The sequence below is a fragment of the Microcaecilia unicolor genome, chromosome 13 (assembly GCF_901765095.1).
Source record: "Microcaecilia unicolor chromosome 13, aMicUni1.1, whole genome shotgun sequence".
NCBI classification, from domain to species: domain Eukaryota; kingdom Metazoa; phylum Chordata; class Amphibia; order Gymnophiona; family Siphonopidae; genus Microcaecilia; species Microcaecilia unicolor.
This window is the reverse complement of record NC_044043.1, coordinates 53,148,318-53,168,779: the sequence shown is the minus strand read 5'-3', so window position 1 is coordinate 53,168,779 and position 20,462 is coordinate 53,148,318. Positions and strand designations below refer to the sequence as shown.

Below are 20,462 nucleotides of genomic sequence, written 5' to 3'. Positions count from 1 at the left end.
GGTTTGAGTTTGGGCGGGTTTTGGGCTGTTTTTAGGCTGGATTGGGTGGGAAAAAAAATTTCCACCTGGCAACCCTGCTCCTCGTTTATATCCCTGCAGGTTCTTGCTGCCTTTGCACCCTGTCGTGCTTCCCATCCCTGGGCTCTAGTGGTTTGTTTTCTGTACTGTCTCCTGCTTTTCATCTCTGTTGATCTGCATATTCTTGGAGTCTTGCCAGTTTTTGTGTTTTGCACCGTCTTTCTCGTGCTTTCTAGTCCTAGGTTGTAACTGTCGTTTTACTTTTACCCCACCTCGTGCTGGCAAAAGGTAAAAAACGGATACAGCGGGATCCTCCCGGATTCGATTTAAAAAAACCTTTAAAAGTTAATTTTTTTCTTTGCCCAGTCGTTACAACGGATACAGCGGGATCCTCCCAGATTCGATTTAAAAAACCTTTAAAAGTTAATTTTTTTCTTTGCCCAGTCGTTAACATGTGGACATTTTACATATATCCTCCAAAAATAAATGTTTTTAGAAGAAGACAGCTGATGTAGTTAAAGCTGCGGATTATTCTCCCGGGATCCTCCTATTTCCTTACCAATGTTGTCCTCCTTAAAAATTGCGATCCTCCTTGCGACGGTAACATTACGTCACAGGGGGGCGTAACTTAGCGGACCGGGCTTCCCTGGATTCTAGTTGTTTTCTGTGCACTTGTCTTGGGCTTCGTCTCCGTGGGTTCTCGTCTCATGCTCGTGTCCCAGCTATTCTGTCATGCAGAACATGAAACAGACAGTGGAGCGGGCGAGGGCCGCCTTCGCCTCGGGCAGGACCCGACCCCTAGAGTTCAGGATCCAGCAACTGAAGGCGCTTCAGAGGATGATCACCGAGAACGGGAAAGAAATGGCAGCGGCGGTGAAGGCCGATTTGAATAAGGTTTGTGCTTCTAGACCTCCCTCCCGCTTTTGTTTTTTTTTTCCTGGTTAATGTGTTGCGTATGTTGATAATGAGCTCTGGGTTTTAAATGCAGTGGAGTCTCAGTAGTTATTACTTTGCGGGGGAAAAAAAAGACGGGCACATGAGCTTGAATAGAACCCGATACACTATTTTATATGAAATATTGTAAAGCCACATTGAGTCTGCAAATAGGTGGGAAAATGTGGGATACAAATACAATAGGTAAATATGTGGGGAAAATGTCAATTGATAACTTGCAGTCACGGGATCCCTGGGATCATCCGGATCTAAGTACTACCTTAAGACTGGAGCGCGTCTTTGTTTTGATGACAGTATGCAGTGATCACCAGCCATAACCCAGCAGCGCTGCGATTCTCTATTGCCCTCTTTCCGTGGCGAATCTTGAAGGAGGTTAAACCAAGGTGGTTTTAATATAGTGGAGTGGATGTGAGCCCATATAGTCCACTGTAAGTAAGGAAGACATATGGTTAATCTCCGTTTCCACTTCCCCGCGCAGCCGTCATTGCCGTTAATTCAAAACACAGCAAGCAAATCTCCATTCATTGGGGCACATGGAATCATATCTTCATCTGTTTGTAGAAGTTTACCTTTTAGATACACAAATGGGTTATTCTGTTTTGAACATGTTTCAGGGGCAAGTGGTTTGGGACGGTGTAAAAACCGGATACCGTCCCTGTTTTACACCGTCCCCAAGTGGTTTTATAAGTCCAAATAAAAATAAATATTTTGTTTCATGCAGATCTCTGTTTAAACATAACTACATGGGCTGTAAGCCCCTAATGCAGTTCATTGGTTTTCTTATATTTTGTTCTTGTGATGACATGTACAGTGCCAAAGCCAGTGGTGTGCTGAAGCCGGCTCGCTTCGGCTCGCAAGATCTGGTTGTTAAATTTTGGCCGGACTTGCGAGCCAGTTGTTGGAAAGGGCGAGCCGGCTCTCCCGCCCTCTGGATCCGGTCCCTCACAGATCCTACCATGACTATCGAATTCTTTGGGGCATGCAGTGTTGCCTGCCCGCTGCTATCGCTGACTTTCCTCTGCCGCCTGTTTGCGCTTTAAAAATGGCCGCCAAGACTTCTGTAAGTCTCGGTGGCCATTTTGAAGCGCGATCGGGCGGTGGAGGAAAGTCAGCGATGGCAGCGGGCAGGCAACACTGCCTGCCCCGAAGAATTTGATGGCCAAGGTAGGGTCGGTGAGGGACCGGGAGGGAGGGAGGAAGCAGGAGAATTTGTGAAACAAGTTGGGAGGGGGTGGCAGGGGAGAGAAGGGAGCTGCTGGACATGGGTGGATAGAGGGCAGGGGAGAGAAGGGTTACTGCTGGGCATGGGTGGATGGAGGGCAGGGGAGAGAAGGGTTACTGCTGGGCATGGGTGGATGGAGGACAGGGGAGAGAAGGGTCGCTGGCCATGGGTGGATGGAGGGCAGGGGAGAGAAGGGTCACTGGCCATGGGTGGATGGAGGGCAGGGGAGAGAAGGGTCGCTGGCCATGGGTGGATGGAGGGCAGGGGAGAGGAGGGTCACTGCTGGCCATGGGTGGATGGAGGGCAGGGGGAGAGGAGGGGAGAGAGAATAAATGCTGGACATGGATGGAGGGGAGGGAAGAGTGAGGAAGGAGATAAGATAAGGGAAAAGGAAGAGAGGAGAAAAACTGCACATGGATGAAGAAAATAGGCAGAAGCTGAGGACCAGAAATGAAGAAGAAAGGAGGAAAGAAATAAATGGAAAGGAAGCCCTGGAAACGGAGTTAAGAGGACAGATAGCAGCAGAATCGGATACTGGGCCAGCATGATCAGAAAAACAGTCACCAGACAACAAAGGTAGAAAAAAATCATTTTATTTTCATTATAGTGTTTGGAATATGTTCCCTTTGAGAATCAGGTGCTCAACATTAAAAGTTTATATTTATTTACTTATTTATGGCATTTTATCCCACATTAAACATGAATTAAATTGGAACCTGGGATCATTTAATTTTTTTTTCCTGGAGAGAGTAATGCATTGCCCCCCCCCCCCCCCCCCCACTGGCTATAGCCAGCTCTGCAATTTTGGGGGATGCAGAGGTGGATGAGGGGGGGGCAGAGGTGGACGGGGGGGGGGGGGGGTGCCGAGGTGGACCGGGGAGAGAGCCTGTTGTTAAAAATTTACCAGCACACCACTGGCCAAAGCTGAAAACAGACATAAGAGTTGAGGTTAAATGAGGGGACATGGGATGAGCTTATCTGTTCCATAGGAGACTTGACTATAAAGTTGAAGCAGGTCCCCCTGCAGCAGCCATCGCTGTTTGTCAAAAACAATAGCAAAGTAAATTTGCATTCTCTCTTGTTCTTGTGATGACTTGTTAGGGGGTGGGGAGGGGGAGAAGATCTAAGAGGAGTTGTGGGGGCTGGTGGAATTTTCAAGGGTCTGTGAATGGGTGGTGGGGGGCTATTTTCCAAAATATATTTGTCAGTACTCCAGAAGCTGCTTTATTTCCAGTGCTGTATTGTGGTTTTCATCAAAGCGCTAGATGCCTGCTTTTTTTCTTTATGATGACAATAAACATAGTTCTCTATAAAAATACTTGCAAAGGTTTTAATGCCTAGGTGTGAGATTTTTTTTTTTTAATTTGACAGAAATGTCATTTATTTTAAAGCTTCCCCTATGAACATATAACATAAAGTTTTAAATCAGCAAAACAGCATTAAAAATTATTGTACCTGCTAGATAGAGCAGAAACTCTCTTTGCATATGTCCAAAACTTTCTTGAAGGGCTGCTTTCACCTAGATCCAGCTGTATTCATTGTCTTAGGGGCAGCATACACCTCAATTCAGCTGTTTCTCATCAGAAGGGATGAGTACACCAGGTTCCAGAACGTAAACTTCTACAAAACAGGTGTGATTCCATGTAGCCCCAATGAATGGAGAGTTTAATTCTACTTCCATTTAATCTCAATATATATTCCATCGTCTTTCTAAACACCAGACTTCCCAAAGCAGATTACAACAACAGTTAAGATGAATCTATCAGGAAACAGGATATTCTCACTGAAATCTGGCCATCTGAATTGAAGCACAGTGAAGAAAAATGAGCACAAACTACAGAATTTATAATTGCTGTTTCTACTAGCTACAATAATTTTTGAAGTTATTTTAGTGATATTCAATTATGTCTTTTCTCCTCCACCTTGTAAGGCACTGCCTATCCAACAAAAACAGCTTTAGACTTGTTACAGATGGACCGACAATAAAGAACGACAACGTGAATGCAGCAGCTCATAGGTTTGCTTGCTGTGTTTTGAGTGAACGGCAATGACGACTGTGCGGGGAAGTGGAAACAGAGATTAACCAAATGGCTTCCATGCTTACAGTGGACTAGATAGGCTCTCTTCCACTCCAGTCTATTAAACCTCCGTCAAGATTCACCACAGAAAGAGGAGAACCGCAGTGCTGGGTTTTATGGCTGCTGATCGCTGCATACTGTAAGCAGCAGCAGCGGCGGCCATCAAAAAAAAGAAGCGCTTCTTCTGTCATTAAACTTTTATTTAAACCTCGAGAACGCTAGGTCCTGCTAAGTCACGCCCCCTGTGACGTAACAGGGCCTTTAACTTTTAAGGGGGACAAGATTGCTACACAAATATGAGAATAATCTTCAGCGTTAAGTACATTCAACAGTCTTCTTTAAAAAAAAAATTATTTTTGGAGGATATATGTAAAACGTCCGTATCTAAACAACTGGGCAAAGAAAAAAATGAACTTTTAAAGTTTTTTTTTAATTGAATCCGTGAGGATCCCGCTATATCCGTCTTTTACCTTTTTTGCCCTTGCGGAGGCCCCAGACATCGCCTGCACCTTCCTCCACCCGTTAGCCTTGCTCGCCTGGGTCACTAGATGTAGAGGTGGAAGCAGTGCTAGGACTGATCATCAAGGAGATTTTTAATGACTTCCTTGCATGCGTGCGGGAGGGAGCTGAGAAACGTCTCCCCCGAGTCCCCCTCCTTCGTGCCTAGACTGGTGGTACCATTTCCGGCAGATGAATTGACTGTTTTAATCGAGTATCTGGACAGAAAATTAAACAAAAAACAATAAGCAAATATTCAAAAGCATAAGAAAAGTGTGTGTGTGTGTGTGTGTATATATATATATATATATATATATATATATATATATATATAGCAGGTAACAAGAAACATACATAATACAATCAACATAAAACAGTACAAAAACATAAAAGCAAACTTGACTATCTTAATAACCTCCCTGGAATTTGGAAAGGAAATTAACAGGTATGAAAAAATTCACTATATGTCTCTGACAGAACAGTGCCTTTTTAAACCTGTGAAATTGCCTTTATTAATTATTGAAGTGCATTTCTCTAGTTTGGCCAGTAGGAGGTGCATGTTTTATGTTAAAGCTGTTATAGACAAGTGCATGCCCTCTTTTAGTTTCACTTAGTGAAGAAGTGAATCTACAGTACTGTGAGCAATATTTTATTTTATTTTAGTTACATTTGTACCCCGCGCTTTCCCACTCATGGCAGGCTCAATGTACTTTTTAAAACTTGTTGACTGGGCTCTGATTGACCTGGAGTTTGAAATTACTCAGCAGCTGTTGCTGGGTGTTTCAGTTTCAGCTCGGGAGAAGAGAGCGAGAGTTCTTAGCTTAAGCCCTGTAAAAAAAACAGTTAAATTTGATAACTGGTGAACAGCTATATATATATATATATATATATATGTCCTGATCTCCCCAGATACTTTCTAGGAAGTATGCAGATGTTTAGTTACTGCTATAATTTATCTGTATTTCAGTTACTTGTTATTGTTTGCTAATTGCACTATTTTGTTCCATTGTTCGTTTTTTTTAAGACAATAAACAATATTTAGTTTATTGCCTCTCTGTCTGGACTGATAAAGAATCCCGGTGGTTTGTGTGTTGGGTCTGTGAGTGCTTTCTGGGAACTGTGGGACCACCAGGAATGTGACTCCAGTAACCTACTGTCAGGCCTGTGTCACGAAAAGTGAGCCCTTGGGCCGAACAACGTCTGGCAGCCAGACAGTTCTGATCTTACCTGGAGAATCAGGGCAGAGACCTCTGAAGAAGGACAGGCTAGGGTAGACAGAAGCAAAGTCCAGGTTCAATCAGAGGTTCAAAGGCAGGCGACAGGCAATAGCAAAGTCCAGGTTCAATCAGAGGCTCAGAGGCAGGCGGCAGGCAAAAGCAAAGTCCAGGTTCAATCAGAGGGTCAAAGGCAGGCGGCAGGCAAAAGCAAAGTCCAGGTTCAATCAGAGGTTCAAAGGCAGGCGGCAGGCAATAGCAAAGTCCAGGTTCAATCAGAGGTTCAAAGGCAGGCGGTAGGCAATGGCACAGTCCAGGTTCAATCAGAGGGTCAAAGGCAGGCGGCAGGCAAAAGCAAAGTCCAGGTTCAATCAGAGGTTCAAAGGCAGGCGGCAGGCAATAGCAAAGTCCAGGTTCGATCAGAGGCTCAGAGGCAGGCGGCAGGCAAAAGCAAAGTCCAGGTTCAATCAGAGGGTCAAAGGCAGGCGGCAGGCAAAAGCAAAGTCCAGGTACAAACAGAGGTTCAGAGGCAAACGAAGGGCAATCCAAAACACAGAACTCAGGGATCCGCAAGTAGAAGCCGAAGCAACGAATACTGCCAGCGACTGCCCTTAAATAGCCCCCTCCGTCTGGAGAACACTCAACAGCTGTTAGAAAGGAGGGGCCCACAACCAGCCCCAGGGCTCCGGATAGGCTGGTCCCAGAGAGAAGGCGGAGTCCAGCCGCGACCAGCCAATCCGGACCCTGAAGGGGCGTTTCCTCTGCTCCCAGGTCCCGCACCCGGAAGAGACTTGCTAGTAAGAGAGCGCCGGCCATTTTGGCAGCGCCGGCGCTCTCCGGCCGCCACCGCGCTGAAGCGGCGAACCGGCATAACCCAGGAGGCGGGTACAACTCTCTGCCCACGCCGCCCATAGCCAGCGATACCCCGCTCTCCCCTGCTCGCGGAGCGGGGCATCCCAGCGGGCAAGGCGGCGCAGGTAAGGGGCGCGACAGTACCCCCCCCCGTAAGCCCCCCCTCTCCGTCTAGGTCCAGGCTTAGTAGGATAACGAGAGTGGAACTCGTGTAACAAATCAGGGGCAAGGATATTAGCCACTGGCTCCCAGGAGTTATCCTCAGGCCCAAAGTTCTTCCACGAGATCAAGTAAAACAATCGACCCCGCTGGAGTTTAGAGTCAAGTATCTCTTTTACCTCGAACTCTGGATCAGGATCAGAATCAGGAACCAGTATCTTCTTTGGAGCAGGATGCCAGTGGGAAGTCCTAAAAGGTTTAAGCAGAGACACATGAAAAGCATTGTGAATGCGCAGATTACCAGGTAAGTGAAGGCGATAGGCCACCGTCCCCACTCTAGATGACACAGAAAATGGCCCGATGAAGCGAGGAGCAAACTTTAGGGAGGGAAGACGAAGTTTGAGGTACTTGGTGCTGAGCCATACTCTCTGTCCCGGCTGGAATACGGGAGCGGCACGGCGACGCTGATCAGCATATTGCTTGTACCGAGCAGCCGCCCTCCCCAACTGCTGACGGACTGTCCTCCAAGTTGCATGAATGGTGGTGAGAGTAGACTGGAGCAGTGGAGGAGCTGTAGTCAAAGGAATCGGCGGTGGAAGACGTGGATGACGACCAAAAACAGTGAAGAAGGGTGACGTCCGTGAAGCAGAATGAAAACTATTGTTGTATGCAAATTCAGCCCAGGCCAGGAGATCAGTCCAATCATCTTGACGAGCATTGGTGAAGGCCCGAAGAAAGGCTTTAAGGGTCTGGTTCGTACGTTCTGCCATGCCGTTGGTCTGAGGATGATAAGCTGACGAGAAATGCGTGGTAACCCCAAAGGCAGAGCATAATGATCTCCAAAATTTAGAGGTGAATTGCGACCCTCTATCACTGATGATACGATGCGGCAGTCCATGTAGCCGAAAAATGTGCTGGATAAATTGGGAAGCCAGAGTCTTCGCGGATGGCAGGGACCGCATGGGAACGAAGTGAGCCATGCGAGAAAAACGATCCACCACCACCCAGATGATCGTGTTGCCCTTGGAACAGGGAAGATCAGTTATGAAGTCCATCGAGACCTCCTGCCATGGTAGATGGGGTACAGGTAATGGTTGAAGAAGCCCCCACGGCTTGCCTGGCAAGGACTTGGTACGGGCACAGGTAGGACAGGTAGAGACAAACTGCCGAATCTCCTGGGCCATGCGGGGCCACCAAAAATAACGGGAAATAAGGTGATAGGTTTTACGGAACCCAAAATGTCCCGAAAAGGCAGCAGAATGACCCCACTGAAGAACCTTGCGACGAGATCGAGCAGGAACAGTAGTCTTGAGACAGGCGGATGCCCCCACCATAGGAGAAAGGCAAGCAGGATCGAGCATGGGATAGAGCTCCTCCGGCTCCTCAGGAACGTCAAAAGCTCGGGAGAGGGCATCTGCCTGAATATTCTTTTCTGCGGGACGAAACACCAAATGAAAAGAAAAACGAGCAAAAAATAGTGACCAACGGGCCTGCCGGGGATTCAAGCGTTTGGCATCTTGCAAATAAAGCAGGTTTTTGTGATCAGTGATGACTGTAATAGGATGCGCAGCACCCTCCAGTAGGTACCGCCACTCCTGAAAGGCGAGCTTTAGAGCCAGCAGCTCTCTGTCCCCGATGGTATAATTACGTTCTGCTGGCGAAAACTTCTTAGAAAAAAAAAAACAAGGATGTTTCTTACCAGAAGAAGTTGTCTGGGACAGCACCGCTCCCACCCCCAGAGCAGAGGCATCGACCTCCACGATGAAAGGCTTTGTGACATCAGGACTCCGGAGCACAGATGCAGACAAGAAAGCCGTCTTTAAGGCAGAAAAAGCCTCCAGGGCAGCAGGAGACCAATGCCGAACATCCGCCCCCTTCCGAGTAAGGGCTGTCAAAGGAGCTGTGAGGAGCGAATAATGGGGAATGAACTGTCTGTAGTAATTAGCAAAGCCAAGAAAACGTTGCAAGGCACGGAGACCCTGGGGAAGCGGCCAGTCCCGGATAGCCTGCAGTTTAGCAGGATCCATTTGTAATCCAACAGCAGAGATAATATGTCCCAAAAAAGGAATAGTGGATTGATGAAATGCACACTTTTCCAACTTGGCAAACAGTCGATGATCCCGGAGTCGTTGAAGCACAGTGCGAACATGCCCGGGATGGTCCAGAGGTGAAGCAGAGAAGATCAGAATATCGTCCAAGTAAACAATGACTGAAGAATACAGAAGATCCCGGAAAATGAAGTTGATGAAGTCTTGAAATACAGCCGGAGCATTACACAGTCCAAAAGGCATGACCCGATACTCAAAATGGCCTTCGTGAGTATTAAAGGCAGTTTTCCACTCGTCCCCCTGACGGATACGAATCAAGTTGTAGGCCCCTCGCAGATCCAACTTAGTAAAAATGACAGCCCCCTGGAGTCGATCAAAAAGCTCCGGGATAAGCGGAAGGGGATAACGGTTCTTGACTGTGATGTTGTTAAGTCCTCGATAGTCAATGCAGGGCCGCAAGGACCCATCCTTTTTAGAGACAAAAAAAAACCCCGCCCCGGCAGGAGAAGAGGATGGACGGATAAATCCTTTACGAAGGTTGTCCCGAATGTAGTCCCGCATGGCAGCAGATTCCTCCCGGGACAAAGCATATAATCGCCCTCGAGGAGGCATAGTGCCGGGCAACAAATCAATGGGACAATCGAACGGGCGATGGGGCGGGAGGGAATCTGCCTCCCGGGCATCAAAAACATCAGAAAACTTCTCGTACTCCCTCGGAAGATGAGCATCACAGGGGTGGAGGGCTCCAGGTAGCGCTGGCACATTAATAGGAAGAGGGTGCACTGGTGTCAGACAAGTTTCAAAACAATGACCACTCCATTGGCTGATCTCTCCCGAAGGCCAGTCTATGTAAGGCGCGTGCAGCCGCAGCCAGGGCATACCTAGAATTACAGGATGGATGGCCTGAGGTAAAATAAGAAATTGTATCTCCTCATGATGAAGAAGGCCCACCTGCATCTGAAGCGGGAGAGTGAGATGAGTAATAGGCTGAGGTAAAGCAGAGCCGTGAATGGAAGTGACTTGAAGAGCTGGTTTACAGGAAATAACCGGCCTTCCTAGGCCCTGAAGTAGCCTAGCATCAATAAAGTTGCCTCCTGCTCCTGAATCTAGCAAGGCTAGGGTGTTTATCCTGAATTCTTGCCAACGTAAGATAATAGGTACAGTCATTAAGTTATCCGGAAGGGTTCCTGAACGACCCAAAACCACCCCCTTCACAAGGCTAGGGTCTAAGCATTTCCCGGCTTGTTGGGACACCCTTTCACAAAATGGCCAGGTCTCCCGCAATACATACATAGTTTATTCTCCCTCCGGTGGGTTCGTTCCACAGCTGTCAATCGGTGCCTGCCAATCACCATAGGCACCTCCGGTGCCTCCACAGTCGGAACCACCGCCTCCTGGGGAGAGACAGTTCGTGGTCTTTGAGGGGAAAACCTGCGAGGCGGACGAGAGGCAACTTGTTCTCGTGCCCGTTCCTGGAAGCGGACATCAATCCGAGTACTTAGAGAGATTAGAGCGTCCAAGGTACTAGGGACCTCCCGGCCGGCTAGCTCGTCCTTAATGCGCCCACTCAAGCCTTGCCAGAAAATGGCCGTAAGAGCCTCTTGATTCCATTTGAGTTCCGCTGCCAGAGTACGGAATCGAATAGCATAGGCTCCAACCGTACTGCTTCCTTGCTGGATCCGTAGTAGTTCTCCTGCAGCAGAGGAGGGACGCCCTGGAACATCGAAGACCATGCGGAACCGACGCAGGAATTCTCCAAGTTCCGAAAGGAGAGGATCCTGTTGCTCCCAGAGAGGTGAAGCCCATGCCAGGGCCGCCCCGGAGAGTAATGAAATAATGTAGGTAATCTTTTGTTTGTCCGTAGGAAAAGAGGCAGGTTGCATGTCAAAGAGCATCTGACATTGGTTCAAGAATCCGCGACATGCGGAGGGTGTGCCGTCAAACCGGGGAGGTTCCGGCAAACGAAAGGCAGGCTGAGGTGGAGATGTCCTACTTGCCCCGGGAGCCGGTGCTCGCTGTGATGACATCTGGGAACACACATCTTGCAGTACTCCAGACAATCTGTTAAGCTGGGCCTGCTGCTGTTGGAGAGCTTGGGCCAAGTCGGTTAGATCAGGCTTATCTGGCGAGCTCATGGCTTCGGCTTTCTGTCAGGCCTGTGTCACGAAAAGTGAGCCCTTGGGCCAAACAACGTCTGGCAGCCAGACAGTTCTGATCTTACCTGGAGAATCAGGGCAGAGACCTCTGAAGAAGGACAGGCTAGGGTAGACAGAAGCAAAGTCCAGGTTCAATCAGAGGTTCAAAGGCAGGCGACAGGCAATAGCAAAGTCCAGGTTCAATCAGAGGCTCAGAGGCAGGCGGCAGGCAAAAGCAAAGTCCAGGTTCAATCAGAGGGTCAAAGGCAGGCGGCAGGCAAAAGCAAAGTCCAGGTTCAATCAGAGGTTCAAAGGCAGGCGGCAGGCAATAGCAAAGTCCAGGTTCAATCAGAGGTTCAAAGGCAGGCGGTAGGCAATGGCACAGTCCAGGTTCAATCAGAGGGTCAAAGGCAGGCGGCAGGCAAAAGCAAAGTCCAGGTTCAATCAGAGGTTCAAAGGCAGGCGGCAGGCAATAGCAAAGTCCAGGTTCAATCAGAGGCTCAGAGGCAGGCGGCCGGCAAAAGCAAAGTCCAGGTTCAATCAGAGGGTCAGGCGGCAGGCAATAGCAAAGTCCAGGTTCAATCAGAGGTTCAAAGGCAGGCGGCCGGCAATAGCAAAGTCCAGGTTCAATCAGAGGTTCAAAGGCAGGCGGCAGGCAATAGCAAAGTCCAGGTTCGATCAGAGGCTCAGAGGCAGGCGGCAGGCAAAAGCAAAGTCCAGGTTCAATCAGAGGGTCAAAGGCAGGCGGCAGGCAAAAGCAAAGTCCAGGTACAAACAGAGGTTCAGAGGCAAACGAAGGGCAATCCAAAACACAGAACTCAGGGATCCGCAAGTAGAAGCCGAAGCAACGAATACTGCCAGCGACTGCCCTTAAATAGCCCCCTCCGTCTGGAGAACACTCAACAGCTGTTAGAAAGGAGGGGCCCACAACCAGCCCCAGGGCTCCGGATAGGCTGGTCCCAGAGAGAAGGCGGAGTCCAGCCGCGACCAGCCAATCCGGACCCTGAAGGGGCGTTTCCTCTGCTCCCAGGTCCCGCACCCGGAAGAGACTTGCTAGTAAGAGAGCGCCGGCCATTTTGGCAGTGCCGGCGCTCTCCGGCCGCCACCGCGCTGAAGCGGCGAACCGGCATAACCCAGGAGGCGGGTACAACTCTCTGCCCACGCCGCCCATAGCCAGCGATACCCCGCTCTCCCCTGCTCGCGGAGCGGGGCATCCCAGCGGGCAAGGCGGCGCAGGTAAGGGGCGCGACACCTACAGATCACTGGGGATAATTTGAGAGTGGGAGACTCGCCCAGAGGTGGTTGTGAATCAGTCGGTGGGAGAAGGGTGCTAGTGTAGAGCACGAACAGCAGGTGCAGGCGTTACCCCGCTTCTAAGTGGCCACGGGGTAACACCAGGCAGGTGGCTAAGCGTTTCGTGACAGTCTCCTTCTCCTGTGTGTTAAGGCTTGCCTGTAAGTTTTTGGTGTTTTAGTATGCTAACAATTTAAATGCCCTTATATTATAAGACAGTGTACATTACAATTAATTTAGTGCTAAATTTGCTGAGGGGTCATAGTTTATGGATGTGTGTAGGCTTTTAGAAAAGATTACTTTCTGCTAGAAAACATTCAACCTTCTAAGGATTATAGATGGGGGCTTGGCTGTTTTATTGGCATAGCTGTGTATGGGCCTTCTTTCAGTATCCATGGACTTGGCACTAGGTGGAAAAGCAGAAATAGTGGGAACAAAGGGTTAATATTAAACACTAAGAGATGCAGAGGGAGAAATTGATTTGCATGTTCAGAATTGTAATAAAAGGCAAATAGCATCAGCACTCTAGAGGTATCCTTGCAGTTAATTGAAAAGAGCCACATACATGAGGCATGTAATAAGCTAAATCCAAATAAATACAAGTTGCCTCCCTCTGCTGCAGTAATGGGTAAAGCTCTTGTTTTTCCTTACAGAGCGAGTGTGTTGCTTACAGCTATGAGATTGTGGGCGTCTTGGGAGAAATTTCACTGATGCTGGAGAAGCTCCCTGAGTGGGCAGCCCCTCAGCCTGTGCAGAAAAGCCTGATAACCCTGCCAGATGATGCCTACATTCACTATGAACCCCTGGGTGTGGTGCTCATTATCGGGGCCTGGAACTATCCTTTGATGCTCACCTTGCAACCTTTGGTGGGAGCAATTGCTGCAGGTAGTTATTATTCATGGCTTCATTGCATTTGAGCATGGGGTATCAATACTAGAATGTAACCATAGAACAAAATTTGGCTTTTCCATTGCAGCCTCACACTGTCCTTAACTTCGTTCACTGCTATGCTTAAGGAGGGAGTTTTGCCTGTGGCTTACATTTAGTCCTCATTGTTAGTCCATGCTTAATAACAGCTTCTATCTTTTGTTAGTCCCTGTGTCCTGTGGTTTATTTTGTATCGCTTTTCTGAGGGCTATTTCTCCCACTCATTGCACTGGTGTATGTGATAAACATTCTATTCCTTTTTTAATATGAAATCAAGTGGACAAATGCAACTTCGTAAACAGTAAAATAAGTGAAAATCTTAGTACATCAAAGGAGAAGGAATACGTACTACATAGTAACATAGTAGATGACGGCAGAAAAAGACCTGCACGGTCCATCCAGTCTGCCCAACAAGATAAACTCATATGTGCTACTTTTTGTTTGTACCTTTCTGTCGCGTTCTCGAGGACCTTGGCATTCTGTCAGGCTTCTTCCCCGGGAGCACTGGGTTTGTGAGTCCTTGGACCACTACCGTGGAGCGGCAGTGGCAGGCAAGGTCACCTTCAAGGTAGAGACGAGGCAAGACTGGACTGGAACGCCGGACTGGAGTTCTGCACCGGAATACACAGGACTGGAACGCACTGGAGTGGAGCCCACTGCACTGGTACACACTGGAGCGGAGCCCACTGGACTGGAACACGCTGGAGCGGAGCCCACTGGACTGGAACCCGCTGGACAGGAACACACTGGATCAAGGCTTCACCTATGCTTAGCCACCGTTCCCCGAGGGTTGAGCCCTCAGGTTCGGGCGGCCGGCAGGGCTTACAGGAAAATAGGAACTGGACTAGCAGGCAGGAACAACAGGAGTCAGGATACAGAAGTGCCCCCAGGCACCTAGGCGAAAGCAAGGCAGACAGGCAGGGAATGTCTGGGTTCCAGCAATAGTCAGGTCTGACCGCAGGCAGAGAATATCCGGGTCCAGGCAGTAGTCAGGTCAGACAGCGGGCAGAGAGTAGTCAGATTCAGGCAATGGTCAGGTCAAGGAGCAAGACTAAGGCTGGAGCTCCAGTAACAAGGAGTACTGTTTGTACAGCGCTGCGTATGCCTTGTAGCGCTATAGAAATGCTAAATAGTAGTAGTAGTAGTACTGGCAACAGACAGGACTAGGGCTGAAGCTCCAGAAGCAAAAGAAAACACACACGGGAAAACCAGAAAGCTAAACACAAGAAGACTAGTAAAGCTGTACAAGCTAACAGGAAAGCTATGCCCAAGCTAACCAGTCACAAGCTAGAAACTCACACTAAGCAAAACACAGGAGAACTAGGAAAGCTGTACACAAGCTAACAAGCGAAGCTGTGCCCAAGCTAACTAGTCATATGCTAGAAACTCACACTAAGCAAAACACAGGAGAACTAGTAAAGCTGTACACAGGCTAACAAGCAAAGCTGTGCCCAAGCTAACTAGTCATACGCTAGGAACTCACACTGATCTGGACAATGTAGCAGTGCACAGAGCACTCTAACATATCAGGGACCTTAGACGAAGCAAAGGCTGCCGTCTCTAAGTGCTTAATAAAGCCCTTCAACACCAGAGGCGCAGCTGCAGCAATCTCTAAGTAACTATGGAGGCTGTTCAGGCACAAACCACCGAGTAGGCAGAAAGCACAGTGAAACACAGAGAGGCTTCCCACACCCAGGTGTAGTGTAGTGAAGCAATTAGTGTCATGCTGCTGGATGCAGCCAGCACAGGGAGCCAGAGCTAGCTCAGAAAGGACAGACAGAAGAAGCAGGAGCCAGCTAGGCAGCTGACCCCCCAGGAACAAGGTAAGTCTGAGGGTGGTCACGGCCACAGACGTGACACTTACTTGATTTGTATCTGCCACTTTCAGGGCACAGACCGTAGAAGTCTTGCCCAGCACTAGCCCCGCCTCCCAACCACCATCCCTGCCTCCCCCCACCAGCTCTGCCACCCAATCTCCGCTGAGCTTCTGAAAGAGTAATGACTTACGAGAATTTCATCTATTCATAGAGCTTTTATGTAAGATTAGATTAAAATCTTAAATGTCGCTGTTTTTATACTATAGTTTGCCAATGTAATTTTCTATTGGTAACCAGATTTGTTAGATCTCTCAATTGCTTTACGATTGTGTTAACTTTTCTCAGTTACAGTAGAATACTGTGATGCCTTTTGCTTGTTTTAGGGAACGCAGTAGTGCTTAAACCATCAGAAGTTAGTGAAAACACTGCAAAGATCTTGGAGAAACTCATCTCTCAGTACTTGGATAAGGTAAGTACAAGCAAATATCTTCTCTCTATTTCGTAATTTTTTTTTTTTTAATGATGCGTAATAAATGCCAAGAGATTCTGAATGTTTTTTAGATGCTGTCTTGGTCATCTGACCAATTCAGAATAACTCTGCATTTTTAAAAACTTGCCTTGTATTACAATGAGTCAGAAGCAGAAACTTCTGCTGTAAATTGTGACTGGAGCTAACTTGCTAGTTTGTGTTTGACAATGCCGGCAGTGTTGACAATCTCTGGTGCCATTAAGTAGTTTCACTAATGACAAGCATACCTTTCAAATATGTAAACGTCTGTATCATATCACTCCTTTCCTCTAGGGTATACATCATTATTTGTCTTCTCAAGTTTCTTCTCGTATGCCTTTTGGTCCAAACCCCATATCATTTTTGTCACTCTTTGAACTGCTCCAAGTCTTTTTACGTCATTAGCCTCCAAAACTGAACACAATGCTCCAAGTGGGGCCTCATCAACAGTGGCGTTCCGAGGGGCGCTGACACCTGGGACGAATCGCCGATGCGCCCCCCCCCCCCCGGGTGCACGCCGCTGGGGGTGGGGGGTGTGGCGCGCCGGTCAGCGTCGTTGGTTTCCATGCTCCCTCTGCCTCGGAATAGGTTACTTCCTGTTCCGGGGCAGAGGGAGCATGGAAGCCAACGACGCTGACTGGCGCGCGGCACCCCCCAGCGGCGTGCACCCAGGGCGGACCGCCTGCCCCCCCCCCCCCTTGGTACGCCACTGCTCATCAGTGACTTGTACAGGGGCATCAAAACCTCTTTACTTCTGCTGGTTATACCTCCTTTCTATGCAGCCTAGCATCCTTCTGGCTAAGGCCACTGCCTTGTCACATTGTTTAGCTGCCTTGAGATCCTCAGACACTAAACAATCACCTCAATGTCCCTCTCCTGGTTAGTGCTTATCAGGCTCTCGCCACCAATCTGGTTTGTCTCCTGTGGCTTTCTGCATCCTAAGTTCATCACTTTGCACTTCTTCGCATTAAATGTCAACAGCCAATCCTTGGACCAGTCTTCTAATTTTTGTAGATCTCTTCTCATGTTTTCTACTTCCTTATGGTGTATCCACTCTGTTTGTAATCTTTGTTTCATCTGCAGAAAGGCAAATATTTTCCTCCTAACCCTTTGGCAATGTCATTCACAAATATATTAATTAGAATTGGCCCTAGTACTGATCCCTGAAGCACTCCGCTGCTCACCTTCCTTTCCTCTGAGCAGGTTCCATTTACCACCACAGTCAGCCAGTTTCCAATCCAGTTTACCACGTTGGGTCCTAACTTCATACTGCTCAGCTTATTCATGAGCATCCCGTGAGGAACTGTATTAGATGGAGAGAGATTGAAGTCTTAGTGGGATTCTGCAGCCACCTGCTGGGATAGTGCACTAATTAAGATGTTAATGCTGGAATTAAAGACACTGAAATTTGTTCTCTCCTGTCTTTTTTGGAAGGAACTATTCCCCGTTGTTAATGGGGGAATCCCGGAGACAACAGCTTTACTGGAGCAGAGATTTGACCACATTCTCTACACAGGGAGTTCCAGCGTGGGGAAGATTATCTTAGAAGCAGCTGCCAAGCACCTGACTCCCGTCACCCTGGAGCTGGGAGGGAAGAGCCCCTGTTACATTGATAAGAACTGCGATATTGATACTGCATGCAGGTGAGGTCTGATTGCACAGGGTATGCCTGACTAAAGTGGGCACCAGGCAGATAGCTTCAGCCAGGAAATAGGCTGCTCATGTAAAGTAATCTGAGGCCACTGCCATTCACCAACCCAGAGGTGACAGCTTGGGATGCAGCTTATTTCCAAATTAATCATCTTGGTACTGAGCAGGTCTTAAATGTAGTCACATGTACACTGTCTTAGGCATCCACTTTTACAAGATTGGCCATGATTCGCCCATGTCACACGCACGCTGCAATCTGTTCCTGTGGTGCTTTGGCTGATGTGTCTTCCTTCACCCCTCCTTCCACACACTTGTCTCATACATTCACATGTGTAAGATAGACAAACTGCCTAAAGAATTTGACATGTGCCTAGACCAGCTGATACTCTCAATTTTTAAAGCTATGAGAAATGCCCATGTAAGAGTTTCCAAGGGGCAGCTAATGGAAGCATTTTGGAATCTTCGATTTATACATGGTGCAGTAAAGTAAGCAGTTGCCTTGAGAACTGACAAGTCCAGCCTCTCTATGGAAAGGGCTTTTTTTCAAGCTCTCCTAGTGTTGGGGACTAGCCCCGTTTGAATCATGCACATGTTTCTAGGATACGCTGAGCAGACCCTCCACTTTTGCAGGGTGGCTCTATTAAAGGAAAATGGTTCTTAAGAGTTTATAATCCATAGTAGAGGAAGGAGAGAATGAAGTGGGGGTTGGCTTGTGTATGAGTGGTGGGGGGGGGGGGAATAGGTGAAAAGGAGTAGAGTTTTGCTTTTTTCCCTTTCTGTCCACAGCACTTGCCTCATGACCATTAAGAATAAGAAACCAATATATTTTTGAGTTCATAAGGTGATAGACATAAAACTTTGTTTGTCTCTTCTTTCTTTAATTTTTTGAAAGACGTATAACTTGGGGGAAGTTTCTAAACTGTGGGCAGACCTGCATCGCGCCGGACTACATCTTGTGTGAGCGATCCATTCAGGACCAAGTGGTCAGGACAATAAAGGAGACTGTGAAGGTGCGTATTGATTTTTGTTCTGTGTGGAGGATTGGGGGTGCACTTCATCTTTTTTTTTTTTTTTTTCTTTCCAAGTTAACTTTTATTGAAGTTATCAATACAATAAACATAGAGTTTGCATAAGACGTAGCATGACTCTTTTTAGTTTATTGCTTCCCAAGGCTAGAACATTTAATTTCTATAAAACAAATACTTATATCCAACTTCCCCAGCCCCCCTTCCCATATTGTGGTAGAGAGCTTAAAGAGAAATTTTGTAAGAGCATATTACATGTATCAAAGTATGTTAACAGTCCCTGGAGCATTCCCTCCATTTACCATAAAGGTCCCAAATTTTTCTAAACTGTGGAATTCTAATTTTGCATAGTGCAGTTAGATTAGACCCGGAGGGGGGGACTTTATCAGTATGATTCCTACTGCTCTTAACACTGAGAGGTTTGTGGGCTCTTTGCTAGTCAGCAAATCCTCTGCACTGCATGAAAATGTTAACCCATGCAAATGTTTCTTCTCTTTACTATCTTGTAGTAAAGCACCCCTTTCCCCTTCAGAGGAATAAGTAGAATTGGGGGAGGAAAGGATGCAATGACCATAATTAGCCCAGAGAAGGCTCTCAAAAGTTTGTTGTAATTCTGGAAGAGTCCTTTGTTTGTCATACTTATTTATTCCTCTCATTTCTATGACTTGGGGGGGGGGGGGGTGCATTTGCCTGGATAAATGGATTTTAACTATTGTGGTTTACATACATGTGAACTCTCATTTGTGCCCACAGCTGACATTTTGGCTGATTGCCAGCTTTGTCCTGTTTGATGAAAGCCATACAGGGGGTAATTGGGGACAGGTTGCATAAAGTTAGGCTAACTTTTATGTGCGCTAAATGAGTCTTCCATAACAGCAGTTTATGTAAAGCCTGGTGTAAATGCATACACCGAAATGCTGTCTGTTACTGCGCATAACTGACAGTATTCTGTGATGTTGGTGTGTAAGTGCTGGGCACAGCCCTGACCCTCCTGTGCCCCTCCCATTTTCACCCTCCATCTGTTACATGCTAAAGGATTTACGCACTAAGGTTATAGAATTATGACTAAGGGCCAGATGCACTAAACTAAACGAGCCTTTAACGACCCTTTAACGACCAAGTTTTAAACCATGGCATGCACTAAAGGCCATTTTCCAACGGCGGTAGCAGCTAACGAAAACGGAATGCAGATGAGCAAATTGTGCAGAAACCCTATTGTATTGAGATGCACTAACCTTTTCCGATTGCCTTAACAGTGGAAATCGCCGGAAAATTTAACGAGAGGTTGTACCTCTCGTTGGGGCTGCGCTAGATCGAAAAATTGTCAAAAACGTATGTCATATACGCCGCCCGAAGACGCCGTGCCGCTCACCTCCCCGTTTTTCAATCAGCTGATATCGGAGAGTGCAGTTGAAAGCGTCCATCAGAAAAATAGCCTTCCATTGTGGGTTTTCAATCAGCTGATATCGGAGAGTGCAGTTGAAAGCTTGCATCACAAAAATAGCCTTCCATTTTGGCCAAATAATAAAAACTTCCTTTTTGGCCGTGCATCACTCAGCTGAGAGACTTGGAAGTCTCTGAGCCAATCACAGCGCGTTTAGCTGAGCTAAACGCGCTGTGATTGGCTCAGAGACTTCCAGATCTCTTAGCTGACTGTGAAGCATGGCCAAAAAAGACGTTTTTATTATTTGGATGTGAATAATGGCCAAAATGGAAGGCTATTTTTGTGATGCACGCTTTCAACTGCCCTCTCCGATATCAGCTGATTGAAACAGGGGTGAGCGGCACGGCGTCTTCAGGCAAGGTGATATCATAGGTTTGGTGATTGTGTGCATGCGTTTCCTATACCGCTGGCGGAGATTACACCAGATTAATGATACTTTCATGCATCCGACGTTTGAATACTGTGCCGAACATGTGCGTCTTTTTTTTTTTTTTTTTTTGTGCATACTTTGTTTTTTTCTAAAACGGTAATGACTTACGTTTTTGGTTGTCTTACGTTTTGTTGATGCATCTTGCCCTAAGTGCAGTTACACACGTAACGGCAAATTAGTTCCAATTAGC

The 20,462-nt window shown here is 47.5% G+C and overlaps 1 protein-coding gene across 1 annotated transcript in view; it reads left to right on the top strand.

Moving 5' to 3' along the window:
* The first annotated feature begins 656 nt into the window (after window positions 1-656).
* ALDH3A2 (aldehyde dehydrogenase 3 family member A2) overlaps window positions 657-20,462 on the top strand; it is a 45,165-nt gene continuing 25,359 nt past the window's right edge. Inside the window, exons 1-5 of the mRNA XM_030222205.1 lie at window positions 657-912; window positions 13,125-13,356; window positions 15,599-15,684; window positions 17,158-17,366; window positions 18,266-18,383. Coding sequence (XP_030078065.1) covers window positions 751-912; window positions 13,125-13,356; window positions 15,599-15,684; window positions 17,158-17,366; window positions 18,266-18,383 — 807 coding nt within the window. The 5' untranslated portion in view covers window positions 657-750. The remainder of the gene's footprint in view (window positions 913-13,124; window positions 13,357-15,598; window positions 15,685-17,157; window positions 17,367-18,265; window positions 18,384-20,462) is intronic.